Below are 24,740 nucleotides of genomic sequence, written 5' to 3'. Positions count from 1 at the left end.
CCATTCCAAAAACAGCTATTAAATGTCTGACAGACAATATGCTAGATACTTGTTAAAAATGAAACATTTTCTGTCTTCATTTTACCTTCCTGGGGAAACAATTGGATAGATAAATAGATAGATAGTATTTTAAATAGCTTAAAACAGCTCTGAAATGGCAAGAACTCTCACTCTCTCTCTCTCTCTCTCTCTCTCTCTCTCTCTCTCTCTCTCTCTCTCTTTCCCCATATGAGAGAGACAGAGACAGAGAGAGAGTGCACAATTGGAGGGATCAGAAAAAGCCCTCATGCATCAAAAACTATTTCATATTAGTGGGTCTGTTTCCCATTGGCACAGATTACAAGCCTCCCTTCTTTAAAGATGACTCTCATGAGTTTTCTCATAAAATTCCTCTGCATTTTACACCTTGCTCTTAAAAATTTAGCTTTTGAAAGACAATATACTCACTAGAGGCATAAAACTAGGCTGAGACTTGTATGCAATTTATAAAGCATCATAGAGATATGTATATACCTATATACCTCACACCCCCATATGTATGTATGTATGTATGTATGTATGAATAAATACATATGTAATGGGACACTTTTGCTGCTTAGGAGAAACCAGCTTAATTCTTTTGTGCAATATAAAATAACTTTCCCTTCTCCTTTGCCCTAGGAGAATTCTTCATCAGCCAGAGACAATACTGGGTCCTCATTCCAACCATTAGAAGTGGAAAATTAGGTTTGTTAGGTTGTATAAAAAGTCTTCCTGTGTCTGAATCATTTTGACACCTCTACTTCATGAATTCTTTAGAAGAGCTTTGTTTGGATAAGGTGAAAAATGCATTATGTTTTCTTTCAGCAAGGATGAAGCAGGTTAAGTGATTTTTGTTTTCATGAATTCCAAGTCCACTTTATTTTAGATATATACAGTCATATGACACTCAAGAAGAATTGAGACAAAAATTATGATTGTATCTATTATTAGTTGGTTTTAATCTTTGAGAGAAGTACATTTGGTGTTATTTAGCTATTAGTTTTATTTAGTTTGTATTTAATTATTCTTCAATATGTTTTGGTTAATTTGACTTCACAGGTAGCTAAGTGTGTGAAGTCACCTTTTCTGCATAGAGAACAATATAAGTCTCTTTTGCCAAATAAAGGAATCCTGAATAGAACCACCACAGGGTTAATATCATCACTGATGCTTGACAAGCATAAGCTAAAGAGTTAGAACTTTTTTTTTTTAGTTTTTGCAAGGCAAATGGAGTTAAGTGGCTTGCTCAAGGCCACACAGCTAGGTAATTATAAGTGTCTGAGGTCAGATTTGAACTCAAGTACTCCTGACTCCAGGGCCAGTGCTCTATTCACTGCACCACCTAGCTGCCCTAGAACTTTTTTAAAGTATAATTTTCTTGCCCCTTCCCCCAAAAAATGAAATTGAATCTATCATTTAGGTTTTAGTACATTTATTTCTGAATGCTTGAAATATCTTTATCATAAATGTAACAATAAATTGATTTTGAGTAAATTCAACAGATGTATGACATGTAGATTATTTGAAGATCAGACTCTTTAAGTGTTCCATTTGTTATGTTTTGGTGATGTGCTAGCAAGATACTGAAATGAATTTAGGCTAAAGGCACAAGAGTTTTAAAGACTGATGTATAACCCCATAGAGTTCTAATGTAAATTTCTCTCTCTAGAGTAGCTGAGTCTTTCAATTGTTTTCTGGTTCTTTGTTTTTTATCTAAATTTTGAATGAGGTTCCTAAATACTTGAGGTAGCATTGGATTATCCAAGTGACATAAAGGTAGATATACAAAGTATAGATTGCTCCTTTGTGTCTAGAAATTCTTAAAACTGGTGAAATACATATTTGTCTTGTGTCCCTCCATTCCTTGCTCAAGATTTTCCTTTATAGCTAAGCTTCTCTGGGTTGAGAATTTGCAAACTACAACAGTTTGCATTCAAACCCATTCAAACCCAGACTCAAGTACTTCAGTACTACTGAGGTCAGGACAGAAGGAATGTATGCAGTATGAGGGTAAGACAATGCAATGGGGTCTTGAATTCAGTTCATAGGTTCCTTTTTGTCCTCAACATGTAGTCCATTCCTTCATAGTTAATTCTCATACTTCAATGAAAAACAGTATATAATTTTATGGAGAACAAAACCCTTTTTCAAAAATACAGATAATGAGGAAACATGATTTAAAGAGAAGAAACTCCCAGTTCTCTCCAAAGAGAAATGAGACAGTAATAGAGGGATACATTTTCCAGGTACCAGGTGTGGAAACAACCAAGGAAATAGCAAAAATCAGTTCTGGCATATGATTCCTTAGGTGAGTGAGCCAAGGCTACAACTGCTTATGATTTTTTTTAGTTCTTAGTAAAAGCATCTTTCATTTGCAATCTGAAACTAGGCAAGATCTTCACCTTTAGTCCCCTTTTCTCTCCTTGCAACCTGAGCCTCTCCATTCTCCTTTCTTCCTTTTGGTGAAAACCACATTTCCTATCAGTGCACTCACCAATAAGGAAATACATTTTGTTCATTTATGAATCATCTAGTCATAATAATAATTGGCTAAAAAACTATTTAAATATTGAAAAGCAAAATGTTGGTATTTTGAGATGTGGATAAAAAGAGTTGATTACATGGGCTCTCTGCCCACCTCATCATGCCTGGAGACAGAGCATCTGACAAGAAAGGAATATTGGCAAGTTGAAGGCAGCACATTTAATTTTCCATGTCTCTTAGCTATTTGCTAAAATTTGCAAAAATAAATAAGCAGCTGAGGTCTTTCTACGTATACATAATTGTTTGAAAACCTTGAAAGATCTTATTAACATTTTCCTGTTTGTAGTATGACAAATATAACATTGACTGTTGCCACCAAAAGCCAAGAATGAAATCATATTTAATGATTTTAATCTTATCTGAACAATATAAGATCTTTTATACTACAATGAAAACCATTAATTGTCCATTTTTATTGCTTAGAAGAGCTATGATTTACAAGGAGCACAATTCTGAAAAAAAAATCTCCAAATATATTCACTGAGGAGCTAAGAATTAGTTCTATTTTAAAGAAATTAATGCATGCAATTAAAATAATAATATGACATATAAGTGATGCTTTGTTTAGTGAAATCTCATTTTAGCTTTATAACATCTCTGTGGCATAATCCCATTGGGTCCCTAACTTATCCACTGATAAATCACTGTATTTCATATACATTACCAGATTTTTAAAAATTTTATTTTTATTTATTTAATAAAATACACATTTCCATAACATAGTAGAATAACATAGATGAATTCATATGAAGCTGAAAATCTATGTTTACCTTGATGTTACTTTTAAATATACCATAAAATTATCCTGTAAATTTCTTTTTTTCCCTCTCCCACCCTAAAGATGACTAGATGACTACTATTATACACAATGGCTGTGTGAGTGTGTGTGTATGTGTGTGTGTGTGTGTGTGTGTATGTGTATATATATATATATATATATGTGTGTGTATGTGTGTGTATGTGTGTGTAAAATTATTTTATAAATATTTATTTTTATCAGTCCTTTCCCTGGATGTAGATAGCATCTTAATTTGGGAATTTATAATATCCAGAATAGCTTATTTACTTAAAATCATTCTTAAAACAATATTGCTGTTACTGTAACCAATTTTCTTTGGGTTCTACTCAATTCATTATTCATTAATTTGTATAAGTTTTCCCTTGTTTTTTTCTAAAATCATTGAGGAAAAAATCATTTTTCTAAAATCATTCCCTATAACCCAGTAGTGTTCCATCACAATCATAAACCACAACCATTTCCCAATGGTGGGCATCTATGCAATTTTTTTTGTCACCACCAAGAGAGTTGTTATAAATATTTTAGAATATACAGGTTCTTTTACTTTCCCCCAATTATCTTTTGGGATAATCCAAGTAATGTATTTCTGGGCCAAAGGATATAGATAGTTTACTAATTCTTTGATCATAATCCCAGCTTGTTCTCCCATATTGGTAGTTCAGAGTTTCATCAACAATGATTTTTTTTATGATTACTGCTTTATAAAATAATTTGAAGTCTGGTTCTACTAGACCACCTTCCTCCTCAGATTCTCTTGATATTCTTCCAGATGATCTTTATTTTATTGTTTTCTTAATTTGATAAAATAATTCTTTGATAGTGTGACTGCCAGGGCATTGAATTCATAAATTAATTTTAGTTATTATTCTAGCATGGCTATCTATGAGCAATTACTATTTCTCCTGTTCTTTAGTTCTGTCTATATTTGTATGGAAAAACATTGTTTTTTCTGGGACACTAATAAATTATTGGTGAAGCTGTGAGCTCATCCAACCTTTCTGGAGAGTAATCTGGAATTATGCCCAAAGGATAATAAAATGTGTTTACCCTTTGATCCAGCAATACCACTACTGGGCCTATGCCCTGTAGAGATCAAGAAAAGGGGTAAAAACATCACTTGCACAAAAATATTCATAGCAGCTCTGTTTGTGATGGCAAATAAATGGAAATCAAGTGAATGTCCATCAGAATGACTGAACAAATTGTGGTATGTGTACATTATGGAACACTATTGTTCTATCAGAAACCAAGAGGGATGGAATTTCAGAGAAACCCAGAATGACTTGCATGAAGTGATGCTGAGCGAGATGAGGAAAACCAGAAGAACACTGCACACCTTAACAGCAATACGGGTGTGATGATCACCCTTAATTGACTTGCTCATTCCATCAATGCAATAATGAAGGACAATTTTAGAGAACCTGTGATGGAGAATATCATCTCTATCCAGAGAAAGGATTGCGGAGTTTAAAGAAAGACCAAAATCTATTTACTCTCAATTTTTTTAAAGTGTCTTATGTACTGCATAATTTTGCTGTCTCTAATATTTTATTTTCTACTCAGGGATATGATTTCTCTCAACACATTTGACTTTGATCATTGTATAGCATGGAAACAATGTAAAGATTGTCAGACTGCCTTCTATGGGGGGGATAGGTGAGGAAAGGAAGAGTGGAGGGAAATTGTAAAATTCAAAACCTTACAACAAACCTTACAAAACACTACTATTGTATATAATTGGAAATCAAATACAATATTAATAAAAAATAAAAGTAGTATCATTTTTTTCACTTAGTTTTTGTGTGCATCTTGGCAGGTTTTATATTGCTTATATTTATTTTAAATGGAATTTCTCTTTCAACCTCTTTGTGCTGGATTTTTTTGGTGGCATATAGAAAAGCTAATGATTTCTATAGGTTTATTATATCCTGTAAATTTGTTAGCTTTTTAAAATTGTTTCAAATAGTTCTTTTTCTTAGTTGACTCTCAGTTTCTCTAAATATATCATTGTTAACATCTGCAGAGATAGATATTTTTATTTCCTTATTACCTCTTCTTATTCTTCCAATTTCCCTTTCTTGTCTTTTTGCTATAATTAGCTTTTCTAGATAGTATTTAATAATAAAGGAAGGAACGGGTATATTTATTTAACCTTTAATCTCATTGTAAGGCTTCTTTATTGTTTTTGCAAATATTGTTTGCTAACTTATCATTTTAAGAAAGGCTCCATTTATTCCTGTGATTTCTAATGTTATCTTTTTAATAGGAATATATTTTTTATTTTGTTAATTACTTTTGTGAACTTCTATTATATCAATGATCATATACATTTATTATTAATACAGTAAATTTTGCTAAGGGTTTTTTCCTAATATTGAATTATTTCCATTCCAAGTGCAATTACATTTGTAATATACCACAATAATCTCCGTGCTAGTATTATATTTAACTTTTTGCATCTATATTCTTCAGGTAAATTAGTATACAGTTTTCTTTCTCTGATTTTGCTCTTCCTTTTTAGATATCAATACGATTGTAATTGTTTTTTCCTAGATTGGAAAACACACTTCTCTGAAACTACAGAATGAAGCTTTCTACACATTTTCTCTAGGAGGCTAGGATTAAAATGACAGCATATTAGAGATGAAAGGAATATGATGGTCCTACCCTCTCTAGACATATAAGAGAACTGAAAGTCATAGAGATGCACTCTCAGGCTAGAGCATAAAAGTGGCAGAGTTGAAGTTAGCAGTGAGGTCTTAGTGTGGGATCCCTCTCACCCTACCATGTTGTTTCTCTCTTCCTAAACATAGCAAAACAAAAATGCAGATCTCAGCCAAAATGCAGAATCTCAGCTGTTTTAAATGAAAAACAAAAATTCCTAGCTATATGGTGAGTAAGAAGTAAATTGCAGGCATGAGGAGATGGGCAGAGAATCCAGAGTATAATAAGCAAAGAGATGGGAGATAGAGTCTTGTGTGAAGCATAGCAAAAGGATCATTTGACTGACCAAAAAGCAGATAATGTGTAGTGAGACCAGAAAGCTAAGTTGGGATTACACTAGAAAAACCTTTAAATGTTACACAGATAATTTTAATTATGAAGCTATGATGCACAAGTGCTTATAAAATATAATATGAGGATATATGTAGATCTATACTTCTAGTAAATTACTAGTCTAACTTCTCATGTCATAGAGTTGATAGAATTTACTAATGAATAGTAGATCCTCAAAGGTCCTATTAAGCTACAAAGACTGAATATAGGTCTTGTAAAGGTTTATATACCTGTAGGTTAAGGATCACCCTAGTTACATTAAGATAGGCTGGTCACTAGATTGGGCAATTTTTTGTTTTGTTTTGCCATACTAACTAATCACAAAAATTGTATATCAAGTCATATGGTCTTTATTAGTGAAGTAAATATCTATATGAATAATTTCATGAATCCTTGGAAGATGGAAAAATTATATATATATATATATATATATATATATATGAACATAAAATGAGAAGATTTCACCTAAAATGTCAAATTCAACATAACTTTGTTGAATTGATGAAAGTGTACACATTCCTGCCTATGTTAGGAGTGAATGAGTCTATATTAATTCATACTAGATATTTAACAAGAGTTTCTATAGAAGAAAGGTTACCTGTCTCTTCTCTCCTACAAATAAGAAGAAAAACTTTGTGTGGGAACTATTCCACTGGTACTCAAAGGAAACATGATTAATATAGTACTGTTAACCAGGTCTGGCAATTCTTTCAATGATTTCCTCCCTGACATGGGCTTCCTTCCTACTTTGAGAAGTTCAGAAAACCTCTCCTGATATGAAAGCCCAAACTTTTGACAGGGAGCAGTTTTTACAATTCAGTAGTTATATGCTTGCATGAAAAAATGTTATGAAGAAACAGTATAAAACAAAACAAAACATCCTTTATCTACCAAGCATGAGTAATGTATAAAATAGAGAAATGATTACTTCTGCATTATTTAGGACTTTAAGGTTTTTTTTTAACAGGCTTAAAAACTAAAAAAAATCAAAGTAAGCATCTCTGTCAGATTATCTGTTTTTTTCCCCTCACCTGTTTATAAAATAGGGATAAAAAGGTCTCAACAAATTTCCATCACTCTAGAATCACACTTTATATCAGTGACAAAGATAAAATTCTCTTTATATAGGAAAGAGCATTGAATCCAGTCCAGAAATCTTAGTTTAAATCCAAATCTACCCCCATGATGTTGGCAAGTACATTAACCTTTCAGGAAAAGGTTGGACTTGATGACTGGACTCTAAAGTGTGTTTTAATACTAAATCCATAATCCTATAGGATTTTGAAATCATTTCCTGCTAAAATATTTATCAAGGTTAGACTCCTAATTCTTTATTCAAAATGACCAAATATTTAATCTTTTTCACTGAAATTAGACAACAGAGGTGATCTAGCTAAACTTTATAATTTTATAGGTTTGAAGACTACCCAAAAAGATTTAAGGAATTTTGTCTAAAGTTGCACAGATAGTCAATAGAAGAAACTGGATTCAAACAGAAGCTTGTTGAAGATAAATCTGCTACACATTTCATAACACCACATACTCACTCTAATTTCCCATTTCTCTTCCCTCTGTGATACCCAAAGTTGATGTTAAAAGTGAATGGGAATTATGAGAACAATAACAAAAATGCATTCAAGGGAAATTTCTCAGGATTTTACAACTTTGGGGACCAAATCTTCTGCTTTAATTTTTCAAGTGTTGCCCAAAATTACTAATTTGTAAATATGTTTAACAAAATATGTATGTAAAATGCTGACCTGAATGTTCCCTACTGAGGGGAAGAGTGTGGGTAGGAAGGGTAGAGGGAAATTTTGTAACTTGGAAATATGCATGTACAAATGGATGAAAATAAAAAAAAAACAAAAAATATTTTCAAATGTTAGTCTATTTTCTGGTTTAAAAAAGTAATCTTCAGCTTTTGTTCTTATGTATCTCTCTCTCTCTCTCTCTCTCTCTCTCTCTCTCTCTCTCTCTCTCTGGTACTGAAAATCACTTTCCTTTCACCTCAACCCCCATTCCCTTTAAAGAGTCTTTCATGACTTATAAAACTTTTTATCTGCATTTGGGTAAGGAAATCCATGGTCACTGTGGGACTCTGTAGCCTCTACTGAGCTTTCATGGTGTCAAGGTCCTAAAATAATATGAACAGCAGGAGCACTAAATCTTTCATTATTTTCCATTTCCCCTTGAGCATACTGTCTTTGCAATAACGAAACTGTCATTTACATTCTTCTTTATTGCAAGGCAGGTAATGACTGCAAGGAGAAAAATAAGGTAACATGTCAAGCCAACCTGACTGCCAGTATGATAAATGGGTAATCATCCTGTATTTGCATCTCTCTCTCTCTCTCTTTCTTTCCTTTCACATGTAGGTACTTCATAGATTGGAAGAGTGATGGGGACAGCTACTTTACAATAGATGGAACTGAAGGAACTATTGCTACTAATGAATTATTGGACAGAGAAAGCACTCCACAGTATAATTTCTCTATAATTGCAAGTAAAATTAGTAAGTATGACATGGATGGAACCAATGTTATTTAATGAATGGTTATTTGAGTCAGCATCCTTAAAATTGGCTTTATTATAAGCTGCTTTTACATTTTCTCAAGTGATACTTCAATGTTCTACATACCATGAATTCAGAGTAGCAAAGATAAATGCCCAGGGTCCATCCTTCTATCATACAACATATAATCTAAGTGGCACCACATGTAGTGACTTTTCACTATCAGACTTGATAGAGTGTCTTGGAGAGCCAAGAGATCCCAGGATACCTGAGTCCATCATAGAGAGTTGTAGACAAGGGGAAACAAGTTTGACTTGGAGTTTCCATATCTAGCTTGAGTCAGTTCTTCATCCAAGAGATCATTTAATTGTCAGTCTCTCCCACAATGCTTGTGACTCTTAATTTTTGCAAAAGTATTTTGAAGGAATGGAAATAAATCAGTCTAAGAACCCCTCCAAAATCCTTCTGAGATTTTTGGTTCCCCCAAGCCTCTCCTATTTTGGGAGTTAGTTTAATCCATAAGCAGATTGTTTTATGATTGGACTTGAGTGACTACTATTAACATGGGATTATTTCAAAATCCATAACCAGAGTTGATATAAGGGACCTCTTGAAAAATGGAAATGATGGTAATGATCCTTTAGCCACTGTGATTATTACACTGACAGTTGAATATTCCTTGGATAAAATAAGATTGATTCTGAATATTGATACTTGATTATATGCTGGTCTTTAGGAATTCCATGACAAAGACTTCCTGACATATTTAATTAGGTTCTCTCTTTGCTTAATTATGTGACGAAGTAATGTAAGATTACTGCATTTGATCTGATTTTGTCTTTTACATTCAGGACAAAAGTAGCTAGGCTACTTAAACAGTGGCTATATTTCCTCCATTCATCTCTAGGATAAGCAGGAAAGGGAGTAGATAAAACAAATGCACTTACTGTTTCCCATTACCATAACTAAAAAAGCAGCAATGAGATGCTCAAAGGATACTTGTTCAGTTCCTTCCAAGTGATAATCAATAAGGGTCATCACATATTTTCCAGTTGATTACATTTGTATTGTTATCAGTTAAAGCATAAAAGTTAACATGACATATGCATTTCTATGTAGAGAAGAAATGCTTGCCTATGTATGTATGCATGTATACATATACACATATTTGTGTGTATATATATTCAGAAAGGGGAAGTAGGTAGTTTTAAAATCTCATTTACTCATTTTACTGTGATTGCTAGTTGTCAAGCATTCTATGAATATGGAAAAGTGTCTTATGAAGAATGAATAGGCTTGTAAAGAAAACTTTATACTCTAATGATTATAAATTTCATTGATGAAACTAGCTAGTAAAGTGGTCAGTTTTCATAGTAATGAAAAAATGTGAAATGACATCTCAGCTCACCAAGAAAGAGTGTGATTGGACCTAAGTAGAGCACATTACAGTTTTAAATAACATATGCTATGCTCCTAACCCCTCTAAAAGATTCTCACAAGGAATAAAAATGGCAGCATTGACTACTCTACAAATTAATTTAAAAAGCATATATTAATCAGTGTTTTTGCTATTAGACAGCAGAATATTTTTTATTGGACTGCTTCTAAGTTGGACTCCTGCCTTTCTACTTGTTAACTGCTTTTGTTTTTATAACACTGACCTTGAGAATTTACAAGATAATTGGGACAACCAAAGTAAAAGCATTATTCACTTCCTGTATTTTTTAGTAAATAGAAGTTTTAACTTTTTTAATTCAATCGAGAAATATTCTTTGTTTTTTTTTTTAGGTTTTTGCAAGGCAAATGGGGTTAAGTGGCTTGCCCAAGGCCACACATCTAGGTAATTATTAAGTGTCTGAGACCGGATTTGAACCCAGGTACTCCTGACTCACTGGAACTAACAGGGGAATAGGTTGCTTTTGATGGTAGTGAGAAGAATACTTCCCACTCCTAGAAGTATTCAATGGAAGTTGAATGACTTTTACTAATACTTGTAGAAAGTATTGCTACTAATATATTGGACTTAATTACCTCTTAGTTCCCTGTACACTGTGAAGCCTAGGAATCTATGGACCAATCTGTCTATACTCTTTGAAATGTCAAATTTCTTACTGAGGATGCTACTCATCCTAGAATGAATTTCAAAAGACAGGAACACCATTTTTGCAAATGAAGTAATGTTATTTGATAGACTGCATGGTAGATTAGGGTCTAATTGATGAAATTTTAAGTATAATTTGGATTTTAAAAATAAATAGCCTATGCATCATATGTAAAGGCAGCATTTTTTACCCTTCACTTGAACAAGTAGAAATTGGAAGACCATTTCCATTCATTTTAAATATATGAGTTAAACAACCAGGCTTCTGAGAAGTCTTGAGAGTTTGTGACTGTTTCCTTTACTTTATTGGATGCACATGTCAATTTTAGAGAAATGGATGATTTTCTTTATTATTAGCCTAGATGCGTTTGGATTCAGAGTCAAGCATTCAAATGCCAACTCAACTCAAATTACTCCTCTTGTGAACATGGGCAAGTCACTTAATCCCTAGACCTCAGCTGTTATCATCTGTAAAATGAGAAGCTCATGCTAGACAACTTCTGGTTCCTTCAGATAAAATATTCTGGTCCTATGAACCTAAGTAGATTCCATATCAGTTTTAGGTTTAGAAGTTATTGCTTCAGAAAGACAAACACTTTCTTGAATTATTTAGTGGTAGAAAGAAAAAATTAACATTGTTAAAGAACACTGTAAATTTGATTAATATTGAAACAAAGTCTAACAAATTGGCTTGTATAGTTGACAATATTCCATATATAATTAACACTTTTCTCATGAAGTATTTAAATAGTTCAGAGAAAAATATTGCTTAGATTAATTTAGTAAATTGCTTCTTTTCCACTTTGTATATGGAATTCTCTTGTAAATTACTTTGAAACTTCAGAACCGTAGTAATACAAATACATTCATTCCAACACAATAAATACTTTTAAAGCACCTGTTTTATACAATTAAATATGATAGTTATTATGAGAGAGAACAATGATTGAACTTTTTTAAATTAAAAAATCTATTCTCTTCTTTTACCCGCCTTCTCTCAAATGAAAAGAAAGAAAAAGAAATGATTGTAATAAATGGGCATACTCAAGCAAAACAAATCCCCATATTGAATATATGCATTTCTTTTATATAATATATATGAATTGTATCATATCATATCATATCATATCATATCATATCATATCATATCATATCATATCAGGCTCAGTCTGTATCCTAGGTCTATCAAGTCATCACCTCTTTGTCAGGAAGTGGGTAGCTAGGCCTGAAGTCAGGAAAATTTGAATTCAAAAATGGTCTGAGACACTTACTAGCTGTGTGAATTTGGGTAAGTCACCTAATCTCAGTTTACCTTAGTTTTCTCATTTGTAAAATGATAATGATAATGAGCACCTCCCTCCCAAGGCGGTTTTGGGGATCAAATAAGATAATAATTGTAAAGTAATTGATATAGTATTTGAAAAATAATCCCCCAAACCTGTCTTTACCCTTTCTGCTTTACCTGCTTAAGCTTGTTTAAGTAGAAAAGGACAAGAGCTACATAGAAGAAGTTTCAAGTCTCTTGATAAATACTTAAAACCAAAAGCTGGAAGAGAAGTTGTTTGTTTTATTGAGCCAATGTGAAACTTGTTTCCTAAGGTTTCCTGACCCTTGTTGCTGTTTTCCTTCAAAAGCTCTGACAAAGCTAATTCTTAGACCTCTGCTGAGTGTACCTCTTTTGATTTCTTTAACTAGCCTAACTCTCAGTCTTAGTTTCTTATCTTCAATCTTCCATAAGTTTGGCTTAAATTACATTTTCCTGTACTCAAAGCTTTATCTTTTGCCTAAAAAGTAAAACTTAGGGGCAGCTAGGTGGTGCAGTGGATAGACCACCAGCCCTGGAGTCAGGAGGGTCTGAGTTCAAATCCGACCTCAGACACCTAATAATTATCTCGCTGTGTGGCCTTGGGTGAGCCACTTAACCCCATTGCCTTGCCAAAAAGAAAAACCCAAAAGGTAAAACTTATCAAATTCTCCCTGTGAAATAAACAAATAAACAGTTCCTTAAAAAAAAGCAATCTGTCTCAAACTAATTCAATATATATATATATATCTCCACACATATATGGGGGTGGGGGGTTGCAAGGCAGTAGGGTTAAGTGACTTGCCCAAGGTCTAACAGCTAGGTAATTATTAAGTGTCTGAAGCTGATTTGAACTCAGGTACTCCTCACTCTAAGGCCAGTGCTCTAGCCACTGTGCCACCTAGCTGCCCCCACTAATGATATTTTAATTAAAAAAATACAGTTTAATTTTAAAGGAACTAAATTCAAATGAACCGAAATACCATATTACCATTCATCTCGGTTTTCAAATTTCTCTCATTTTGTGTATTTGAATCAATTTTTCTTCATATTTTTCTAGTTTCTGTCCCCTTTAAACCATCTTACAAGACCACATACATAAGAGATACCATCCTACATCTTTTTTTTTTTAAGTTTTTTTGCAAGGCAATGGAGTTAAGTGGCTTGCCCAAGGCCACACAGCTAGGTAATTATTAAGTGTCTGAGGCCGGATTTGAACTCAGCTACTCCTGACTCCAGGGCTGGTACTCTGTCCACTGTGCCACCTAGCCACCCCCATCCTACATCTTTAACAAGATATTTTCTTATTTTTTTTCATAGTAACCATATCATTGATGAAATAAGACTTGTTTGCCATGATATTTTTCTCACAAAATCCTGGCACTCTGTGGTTACTACTTCCTTATGTATATGTTCACAAGAAACCTCTTTAACAGTCTCACATTTAAGTTATTTTTAGTAAACCAATGGAACCTGATTTTAATATTCTCAGCTTCTATCCCAGGTTTTTTTCCCCGCTTATTCTATTTGGGAAGATGCAATTTTGAATTTTTTTGAGATCATGATTATAAATGATTCATAGTTACAGAAAACCAAGAGAATCATATTGATATACATATTGTACTGTTTTCTTAACTTAATCCAATTTGATCTTTTGCTTGACTCTAAATCTAGCTATTTATCTATCTGTAGTGTCTATCCAGGAAAATAGTATCTCTTTTCTTTTATTTCCCCTTTCCCCCTTATTTCTTTCTTTGCTAATGTCTCTGTTGAGAAGAAGGATATATTCTTTCTAAGGACATATCTCATCATGGACATTTAATACTACCTACTCCTCCTTTTGCAGGTTTTTGACATCACTATCATTCTCTCTTTCTCTCTGTCCTTTGTCTATCTCTGTGTCTCTTTATTTCTGTCTGTTTCTCTCCCCACGTATTCTTGTCCTACTATATGCTCTTGTGTCTACCCTATCCGTTAAAAAAAATCTAGTTTATTTATCCATTTCTATTGTTATCCAATATATCTCCCCTTCTCAACTAAAATCCTTGGAGAAGATCTCCATGCTAGGTGCTCCTATTTCCTCTTTTTCTCATTCCCTTCTAATTCTCATGCAATTTGTCTTCTCATCTAATCAATTAACTAAAACTGCCCTCTTCAAAGTTATCAATGATATTTAATTGTTTAATATAATAACCTTTCTCATTTATCTTCATTCCATAACTCTATAGACTTTGAGAGAATTGATCATTTTTTTCTTTTGAGATATTTTCTGTCTAGTTTTTCTTCACACAGCTCTCTCCTATATTCTCTCTTTTTCTGATACCTCTTTCCTAGTACCCATTTCTGTATCACCATCCAGATCATGTCCAATAACCATGAATATCTCCCAAGGGTCTGCTCTAGTCTGTCTTCTTTATTCCTACATTTTGTCTTACTTTGTGATCTCATCAGTTCTCACAGATTCAATTATAATATTTTTCCTAGAATTCTGATATTTAAATATAGCACCCCAATCTTTCTCCTGAACTTCTTTTTCACATTAGTAATGATCATTAAGACATTTTGAACTAGATATCAAAGGAATCTCAATCTTAAATTCTTTAAAACAGAATCTATCTTCCCTTAGCCTGAAACCATTCTCTCTTCCTATATTTACCATTGGTTTGGGGGGTACACATAAGCTCCGGTCACTCAGCTCACAATGTTGGTTTATTCCATATATCCATCATTTGGAGAAATCTTATTATTTTTACATTCACAGAATAACACTTCTATGTCCATTTATGTAGTCTCCAACCTAGTAAACTTTATTATCACCTCTTATTTAAAATATTACCTTCTAATTGTTCTTCTGGCTTCAACTTTCTATCACAATCTATTCTCTATCAAAAGTTATTCTTTTGAAATGACCATTTCACACCATGATTGAATAGAAAGTATTTTGTTTGAAATTTAAAGTGCTTCATAACCTGTTTAATTCTTACTTTTTCAGTCTTCCTATAATTTTAGTCCTTTCTAAGCATGCTACAATCCAGCATCACTTAACTACTTGGCATCCCTTACAGGTGATAGTGTATCTTATTGTTCCAATTTCTGGAATTTTCTTACACCTCACCTACATCTCTTATATTCTCAGTCTTTTTTCAGTTCATATCACACCAATTACTGGTGATATTTTTTAGTTTCCTGCCCTTTCCCAAGCCTCTGCTCATATGTTTCCTTTGAGATTGCCTTACCCTGTTATATTTATCTTATATTCATAATCTTTTACATATTGTTTTCCTCAGAGTATGACCTCTTTTAAGATTCCTTTGGAGGCATAAGCATTAGCAATGTGTATGGCACATAAATTCATATTTGTTGACTGATAACTAATAGGAGAATTTGTAAAATCCTGCTATTGATAGGGAAATTTTCTGTGTGTATATACTGTTCTTTGACAATGAGAAACTTGGGAGAGAACCTGACTTTCTATTTCATGAGTAGTCATTATTATCAGACTTGTTGTCATTGTTGATATTAAGTCATTTAGACTTCTAGATGGATTATAGTCTCCTTGAGGTTTTCTTGGCAAATGTAATAGAATGTTTTGCCATTTATTTCTTTAGTAAACTATGGAAAATATTTTTTTTGTGATTTTCCCAGTCTTATATCTAGTAAGTTTCTAAGAGTGCATTTCAGCTCAGGTCTTCCCAACTCCAAGTCCAATGCTCAATCCACTGAGACATCTAGCTGTCTTCTGTTTCACGAATTATTTGATATTAAAAACCAGTCAGATCAGTGAGTACAATTATTTACCTAATAGTATTTCATCAAAGAATCATTTATTATTTTAACATATTTATGAGAGACAACTTATTAAAGGAGAATATTTAATCTTAAGGTTTTTTCTACTTAATAAAATGCATTTTTATTTTTTAATTTATTTTTAATTCAACAGAGGAGTCATACTTCCAGGTTATGAAACTCTCAGTCATTTCTGTAGCGATAGAGAAATGATTAACTGAAGAAAGTCATTTTTAAGACTTTTTTCTTATATATTTTTTTCCTGAATGTCCTTAATATGTGCATTTTCTATTTTTTAGTTGAGATAAAAGTAGACATATAACAGCAACTAATGATGTTTTCTTGATTGCTTTTTAGTTGTTGTTAAAACAAAATTTTGATATTTTCCATAATTTTAGAAATAATTTGCTATTCAAGAATTATTGAAAACTTAATCTTTACTTTAAAATTGTTTCATGACCAGCACAAATTTCTTTTTTTAATATTTCTAGTCATATCTAAACACTTAAACCTTCTCTTAAGATCCATTTTCATTTCTATATATGCTATATAGTATAATGGGTTAGTAGGCAGAATATAAATATTCTCATGAGTGTGAAAATAGAAAGACCAAAAATTCAGTTGTAATTTGTAACTGATTTTTATTTTCCTGGTTTTGTTCATTTGTTTTCCATTTGTAGGTCTCAATGTAATTAAGATTAAACAGAATGTAAGGTAATAAAACTTTTAAATATTTCAGAAAGATCATTCCCCTGAATAGACTGTAAAGTTCTTAAGGACAGGGACTCTTGCCTTTGTCTTATAGTTCCATTTTCTAATGTAGCAGGCATTTATTAAATATGTATTGACTACTTTGGGAGGCAGAGGTAAGATGGCAACTTGAACTAGGAAATTTCCAGAGCTTTTCCTAAAACAGCTTTAAATGAAACCTCTAAAAAGTCTCCAATACTGTAGAAAACACACCTTCACACACAGAGTATAATAAGCTTTCCATTCAAGATATTGGAGGAGGAACTTAAGTAAAAGTCTATCTCTTATGGGTAAAAGGGAAGAATAACCTGCATAGATTGGAGAGCTGGTAAGTCAGTGGGAGACTCTTAGCCATAGGACAGCTGACCAGTGGTGCAGCAGGCCAGTAGTGAGAGTCACAACCCTAATTTGGAAGACAAAGTTTGAACCTCAGGAACACTGGTGCAACAGACAGGACTGGGTTGGGCAACCTTAATGAGGGGCATAAACTGCTGAAACAAACCAGAAATGCCATAAACAAGCAGTATATCAGGGACCCCTGATGATGGCAAAAAAACTTTGAACTAAGTGCCATTTGCCCTAAGAACAGAACTCAAGTATCAAAATTGGCAAAAAAGCAAAGAAATAGTGCTAATCATTAAAAGCTACTATTCTGATAGGGATGATGAAAATACCATCTCAGAAGAGGAAAACAATGAAAATAATGCCTTCATATAAAGCCTCAAAAGGGTTGTTGAATTGGTCTCAAATCCAAAACGACCTCTTGGAAGAGCTTAAAAAAAAGGACTTCTAAAAACCAAAGAAGAGAGGAAGAAGAAAAATGGAGAAAGGGAATGAGTGTCATGCAGGAGAATTATGAAAAAATTGAAGAAAACAATAAATTTAAAAGTAAAAATGACTAACACAAAAAAGAAATCAACTCCTATAAAATTAAAATTAATCAACTGGAAAAAGTAAACGCAAAAGGTAACTGAAGAAAAAAGTTCTAAAAATTAGAATTGGACAAATAGAAACTAATGACTCTAATTCCAAGATTCCACCAAAAAAAAAACGCAAAAGGGCTATAAAAATAGAACAAAATGTAAAATACCTCAGGAAAAATTACTGACCTGAAAAGTAGATCCAGGAAAGATAATTTACAAATTATTGCTCTACCTGAGAGCCACGATCAGGGAAAAAAAAGTCTCAAAATATCATACAGGAAATGATCATGGAAAACCATCCAAATATCCTAGAAGAAAAAGACAAAATAGCCCTTGGAAAAATCCATCAATCCCTTCCAGAAAGTGATCCCAAATAAAATCTCCATGAAACATTCCAATTTTAGAATTCTCAACTAAGGAGAAAATACTGCAAGCTGTCAAAAAAGAAAGAATTTAAATATTAGGGAGACATGTCAGTATTACTTAGGGCTTACCAGCTTCAACATTGAAGGATTGGAGGGCATGGAATATGACATTCCAGAGGGCAAAGGTTCTTGAATTATAGCAAGAATCAACTACCCTGCCAAATTCAGCATATTTTTTTCAGGGGGAAAAGATAGATTTTTCAACAAAATAGAGGACTTTCAAACTTACCTAATAAAAAGACTAGACCAGAACAGAAAATTTAATTTTCAAATATAAGACCCAAGAGATTAATAAAGTGGTAAACAGAAAGGAAAAAAATTAATCAAAAAGACTAACTCTCGAAAACTGTATTTCTCTTAGAACAGTTGAAAGGAATATAATTAGACAGAGAGTATTGATATAAATTGATCATGATATAATGATTAAGTAATCATGATTAAGTAGTCCATTAGGGTTGCATTTCTATTGGGACAATTGGAGGGAGGAAACTTAAGACAGAGGTTGTTGGTATAAATAGATCATGAAGTAATAGTATTTTTAGCTCATGAGGATTTTATTTCTATTAGGAAAGTTGAAGGGAATATACTTAAAAAGAGAGTATGGCTATAGATTGATTGTAATGATGATAATACTTATGGTTCTTGAGAATTGAAGATAGTTGAAAAGAACATACTTTGACACAGAGTTGGATACAAGTCAGGTATAAAGCAATTCAGACATGAAAAAAAGATTATAATGAGAGAGGCATTAAAGGATAAGTAACACCAAATGAAGAGGCAAAAAGGACCTATTATGATGGGGAGGGGAAGGGAAAGTGTAAACACCAAATAAACCATACTCTCAACAGATTTGACTCAAAGAGGAAATTATTTATATTCCTAATTAGGTTTAGAAATTTATTCTACCCTATAGGGAAGTAGGAGAGAAAAAGGGAAAGGACAGTGGGAGGCAACAATCAGAAGCAAAACAATGGTGAGGAGGGATTAAGGGGAAAAGAAAAAGATATATATGAATATGGGGAAGAAAGAATGGAGGGAAATAAAATGTTCTTGATGTTGTTTCTCTCTCATGATCTTTTTTCCCCTTTGTTTGAATTTTTTCACAATATGCTTAATATGGAAATATGGTAAACACAATTATACATGTACAAGCTATATCAGATTGTTCACTGCCATGAGGAAGGGGAAGAGAATGGAGAGTGGTAGTAAAAAGTGGAACTCAAAAGCTTGAAAAATGATGATTATTGAAAATTAACTTTACATATAATTGGAAAAAATAAAAATATGGAAAGACTTAACATGAACTGAAGCAGAGTGAGATGCACAGAACCAGGAGAACATTCTTTACTGGAGCAGTAGAATTGTACTGTGAATAGTTTGACTAAACTTGTCAATACCAATTCAAGAAAATTCTAAATGACTTATGGTAAGCAGTGCTGTCCATATCCAGAGAGAGAACTAATGGAGACTGAATGCTGATACTTTTCTTTCTTTTGTTTTTTTAAATTTTCTTGAGGATTTTTACTGTGTTTTCTTTCTAAGCATGACTTATTTGAAAATATCCTTTTTATGACTATACAAATATAACCTATGTGAAATTGCTTGCTTTCTCAATGCAGGGAGGGAGGAGAAAGAGAGAGTTTAGACATCAAAATTTGAAAAAAATGTTAAAAATTGTTTTTGCTTGTAATCTAGGAAAAATATTAAAGAACTAACAAAAGGTCACAATAAAAATATTTGTTGACTGATTGCTATCCTAGAATAGATGTAAGAACATTTTAAATAGAAAGATTAATCACATTTGTCTTTGATTATATGAAGGGTTAACACCCTCACACACATCTCATTCCCTAAATTATGCTGTTACTATTATTCCATCACAATATCCAAAATTTCATTATTACAAATTGATCTTCTCATGTTTTTAATGTATGTTTGTTAATATATGAACAAGAATTTACTAACACTTATTATGTACCAAAAATACTAATCCCATACTAATATTTCTACATTTTCATGTCATTGTAAGATTTGAAAAGACTTTGATCACAACAACCTTTTGAGGTTTATAGTACAAATATCATCGCCAATTTAAATATGGGAATACCAAGACCCATAGGATTGAGTGATCTGTGTTCATATACCCAATTAAGTATATTGAGCCCACATATAATATTCTTGTTACTCTTCCATGCTACCATTCATTAATGGATGTTGGAAATGTGCTGGAACCAGGAAGGAAATAACAAAGGGTTGGGTGTGCAATGGAGAAATACTGAGTAAAAGAGGAAGGAAAAACATAAAAAAAAAGAAACTTCATTATGTACAATTTTTCCTGGGTTTAGCTCTGAATTAACCTATTGAATTAGGCAAAATTATATTACTGTTTTACTCTAGCCCCATTTTATTAAAAAGTGAATCAAGTGGCCTCTTTGCCAATACAAAGCTATAATGGGATTTTTATCTTTATAATAAAACAGTATTAATGCAATTTTCAAGAAAAGATAAATATGAAAAAGATCTAACATAGTTATAGAATCAAGTGTGAATGATTAGTTATAGAATTAAAATGAATATTGAGCATTAGAGATAGTCAAACCCTATCTCTTTGTAAGAGAGATCACAACTTTATTTATTCATTCTTGATTAATTAATAATAAAATAAAGGGGTGAGAGAGAATATTGCCCTGGGAGAAGAGAAAAGGGAGAGGTAGAATGGGGTAAATAATCAAACATGAAGAGGCACACAGATCTTTTTACAGTGGATGGAATGTGGCAGGGGAAGCATCACTTGAACCCTACTTCCATAAGAGTTAACTCAGAGTGGGAATAGCATATATACTTAGTGGTATATAGAAATTAATTTTAACCTAAGAAAATCTTGAAGGGAAAGAGCATGGGGAGGAGAATGGGGGTGAGTGATCCAATATTAGAACGGAAAGATTGGGAGAGGTGGTAGTCAGATAATACTGATGAAGAGGGATAGGAGAAAAGGAGAGGGAGAGAGAGGAGAGAGAGAGAGAGAGAGAGAGAGAGAGAGAGAGAGAGAGAGAGAGAGAGATGAAAAATAAAATAGAGGGAAATACAGAGTGAATAATCATATTTGTGAATGTGAATAAGATGAATTCACCTATAAAATGGAATTGGCTAGCAGGAAGTGAAAATAAGAATTCTATATGCATAGATAAATACATTTTCCTTATAACAGTGAAAAAAAGTAGCATGTATTATCTAAGGGGAGAAAAATTTTATGAAAGACATAAACCAAAGACTGGTTAGAAATTCAACCAGTCACAGAGGGTATACAAAAAAATCTTAGTTTTAAGATTGGCAATCCCTATATAGTTATACAACAATACATATTCTGGGGATGAGGAGCAGATGATTTTGGGCTGAGGGCATTTTTCATGACACATAAGGCATAAGGATGAAAAAGTAAGATGGCATTAGATTGCTATTTTCCTTGTTCTATAATATTTCTTCTGGTTCTTAAAATGTGGGGTCCAAAATGAAACTCTGAAACACTGTTATGAGTTCTTTATAATATTAGAAATATTTGATGATTATTCTTCTCACTGGCATAAACAACAAGCCCTGACTCACTGCTTACTGGGGCTCTAGAGTACAAGAAAATGAAGTGGTGGGAGGAAGTGTGGTATATCAGAACAGGAAATGAATTTGGAGGCAGAATCATTGTTATATACCTTTTGTGTTAGTTGACAAAACTCTCAGCATTTATAAAGTACTACTGGGTACTGTGTTAAGCACTGAGGATACAAAGAAAGGGATAAACAAACAAACAAAATAGGTCCTTTCCCCTAAGGGGAAAGTCAAATGGAGAAGACAATATGTAAAAAATCAATGTGTAAAAGATTTTAATGGGATAATTTAAAATAATCAACCATTGAAAGAGACTAGCAGTTAACTTCTCTTCATCTCAGGTCCCTTTTATATTTATATTAAATGAAGAAATTTGATGAGCAGATAATTAATGGGCATTGTGATTACAAAATTTAGAGTCAGACCTAGTATGGAGTCTTGCTCTGACATGTCAGCTGGATAACCTTGGAAAAAGCACATATTTCTTATCAACCTGAGTTTCCATCTTTGGATATAATAAGACACCATCTAACAAAATTATGATGATATTCTATATTTAAAATGTCTAGTAACTAGAAAATCATGATAGAAATATATGCTAATACCATGTTTTATTGTTTGTTTTGATCAATGTATTTACAATTCCCTTACCTTGTATAGATGCATCTGCAGAAATCAGGGAAGAAGTAAATTAATTATCTGAAAAATTTTCAACTTTAATCAACTTTGCCTCTAAATATTCAAACTTTAAATCAACCTTTCCCCTCCACTTAGAAGCAGAAGGAACTTTATTGACCATATAGTACAATCTATTCATTTTAGAAATAAGGAAACTGAGGATCATAGGGGTTTTTTACCTTATGCAATACCCATTGGTATTTAATGGAAGAGCATTTTCCACTAGATTTCCACTGGGACCCTTGCATTAACCTGATTTCTATTCCATTGTATTTTTCATATATAGATGTAATCTAATCATCAACACCAACTTATTCTAATTGTTCTATTTCTTCTTTTACTCTAAAATTCTATTGTCATAGTTTTCTTTTTCCCCCTTATACTTTTATTCTTTCAGAGTATCTATGTTCACATTAGCAATGGTGCCCTTTTACCTTAGCTAACATCCTGGATTAGAAAATGTTTTAATTCTCAGAATGAACTCCACAAAGATACAGATTAGAATCAGAGAGTTAGAAATATGTTCTAGTTCCTACTTAGACATCACCTTGTTATATTTATCACCTTTGGAAAATCATCATATCTGTAAAATGAGATATCTGAACTATACGAACTTAAAGTTTTTATCCCACTTTATCTTAATTCTGAAATAGTTTAGTTATTAGAAGCAAAATCCTTGAACAGATGGAAATCATAAACATCATAGCCATTACCATCATCATTATTAGCACCATCATCATAATCATCACTATTACATGTGACATTAGTAGGATAATATTACCAAAATTAGATTGTAATGGGTTTTTTGTTTGTTTCATTCTTTTAAATTCTGAGTACATTGGCATAATAAAACTGCTTAAATTTTTTAAACATATCAATCTAATTAGCCATGAAAATGTGCAAGCACAGTAAGTTAAACTCAGATTTCACTTTTTATAAAGATTTAAATAGCTAAATGAATGGCTAAAGGGACTGATAGCAAACAAATGAGTCTTTCACCTGAAGCTAACCATTTGGATAAATAATTATTTGCAGAAGAAAATAGATGATATCATTAAAATAATGTGCATTTAATATATAATTCAGAAAGTGAAACATTAAATTTTGAATAAGGAAAATGTTTCTTTATATTATTTGCAGATAGTTTTAACCATACTAATTATTAATACCTGATAATCATCTAATTTAATTGACTATTTACAATTATACACATATACCCTCATGCAATTCTTTTAACTTTCCTGTGAAGTAAACATGCCAGTCAATAGCATGTCATTATTATGCCCATTTTAAATATGAGGAAACTGAGTTTTACAGAGTTTAAATGATTTGCCTCTAGTTGCACAGATATTATCTGAAGTGGTATCTGAACCAGTCTTCCTGATTCTAAATACAGTTTAAAACCCCACAATTCTATTCAGCCTATTTATCCTGAAAAAAGATAAAAAAAAATGTAATAGATCTGGGGTTTTCCTTCTTTCTAACCCTGATTGATTGGTTCTGCTTCTAATCTGTTCCTGGAGATCATACTACTCTTATATTTTCTGATATTGGTATAAGTGAATGCCTAAGATTCCTGACCTTCAGTGTGAGAATACCAAACTGACAAATACTCTCTTCCAAAATTAATCATGTCCAGCATTTTATTGACTCTTCTCCCTGCCCTAAATTGACTTTTGAAAAGGCATTGAACTGAGAATCAGGAGACTATTGTTGTATTATTAACTTGTTCACTAATAATCTGTATGACCTTGTGCTAGTCACTCAAGATCCCTGTTTCTGATTTTCTTGATCTGTAAAATGTGTCAGTCCAGAAGAGAAGACTATTATATTTTGCAGCCCTGATACTCTATGGTCTATTTTTTCCATTAAATTTATATTAAACTGCCCCACCAGAGCTATTAATGTATTTCTTCAGTATCTTTATTAGGTTGGAATAATGGGAAATGTAGTTCAATGATCAGAATTTATGAAATGTGAGGAGGAGGAAGAGGGAATAGTAGTAGCAGTAGTATTAAAGCACACTATAGTCAGTAACTTCAGTTATTATTTGAAAATTGTGATTAATCCTTAAAGGACTGTTAAAAACATTAATGATGTGTCCACAAAAAAAGGAGTGTTTCAAATTCCATGGTATTTTTGTATCATAACATCTTTAATAAAATCAAACAAACAAACCGACTCAAAATCAAACTTCCTAACTTCCTTATTTGAAGATGTCATCAGAAATCTATCTGCATG

General features: G+C 32.5%; 1 protein-coding gene across 1 annotated transcript in view; it reads left to right on the top strand.

Moving 5' to 3' along the window:
* Positions 1-24,740, top strand: part of CDH12 (cadherin 12) — a 597,774-nt gene that overhangs the window by 548,436 nt on the left and 24,598 nt on the right. The window contains exon 8 of the mRNA XM_074199467.1: positions 8,797-8,933. Within this exon, the coding sequence (XP_074055568.1) occupies positions 8,797-8,933 (137 nt within the window). The remainder of the gene's footprint in view (positions 1-8,796; positions 8,934-24,740) is intronic.

The sequence above is a fragment of the Macrotis lagotis genome, chromosome X (genome assembly GCF_037893015.1).
Source record: "Macrotis lagotis isolate mMagLag1 chromosome X, bilby.v1.9.chrom.fasta, whole genome shotgun sequence".
NCBI classification, from domain to species: Eukaryota; Metazoa; Chordata; class Mammalia; order Peramelemorphia; family Peramelidae; genus Macrotis; species Macrotis lagotis.
This window is presented reverse-complemented; position numbering and strand designations above follow the sequence as displayed.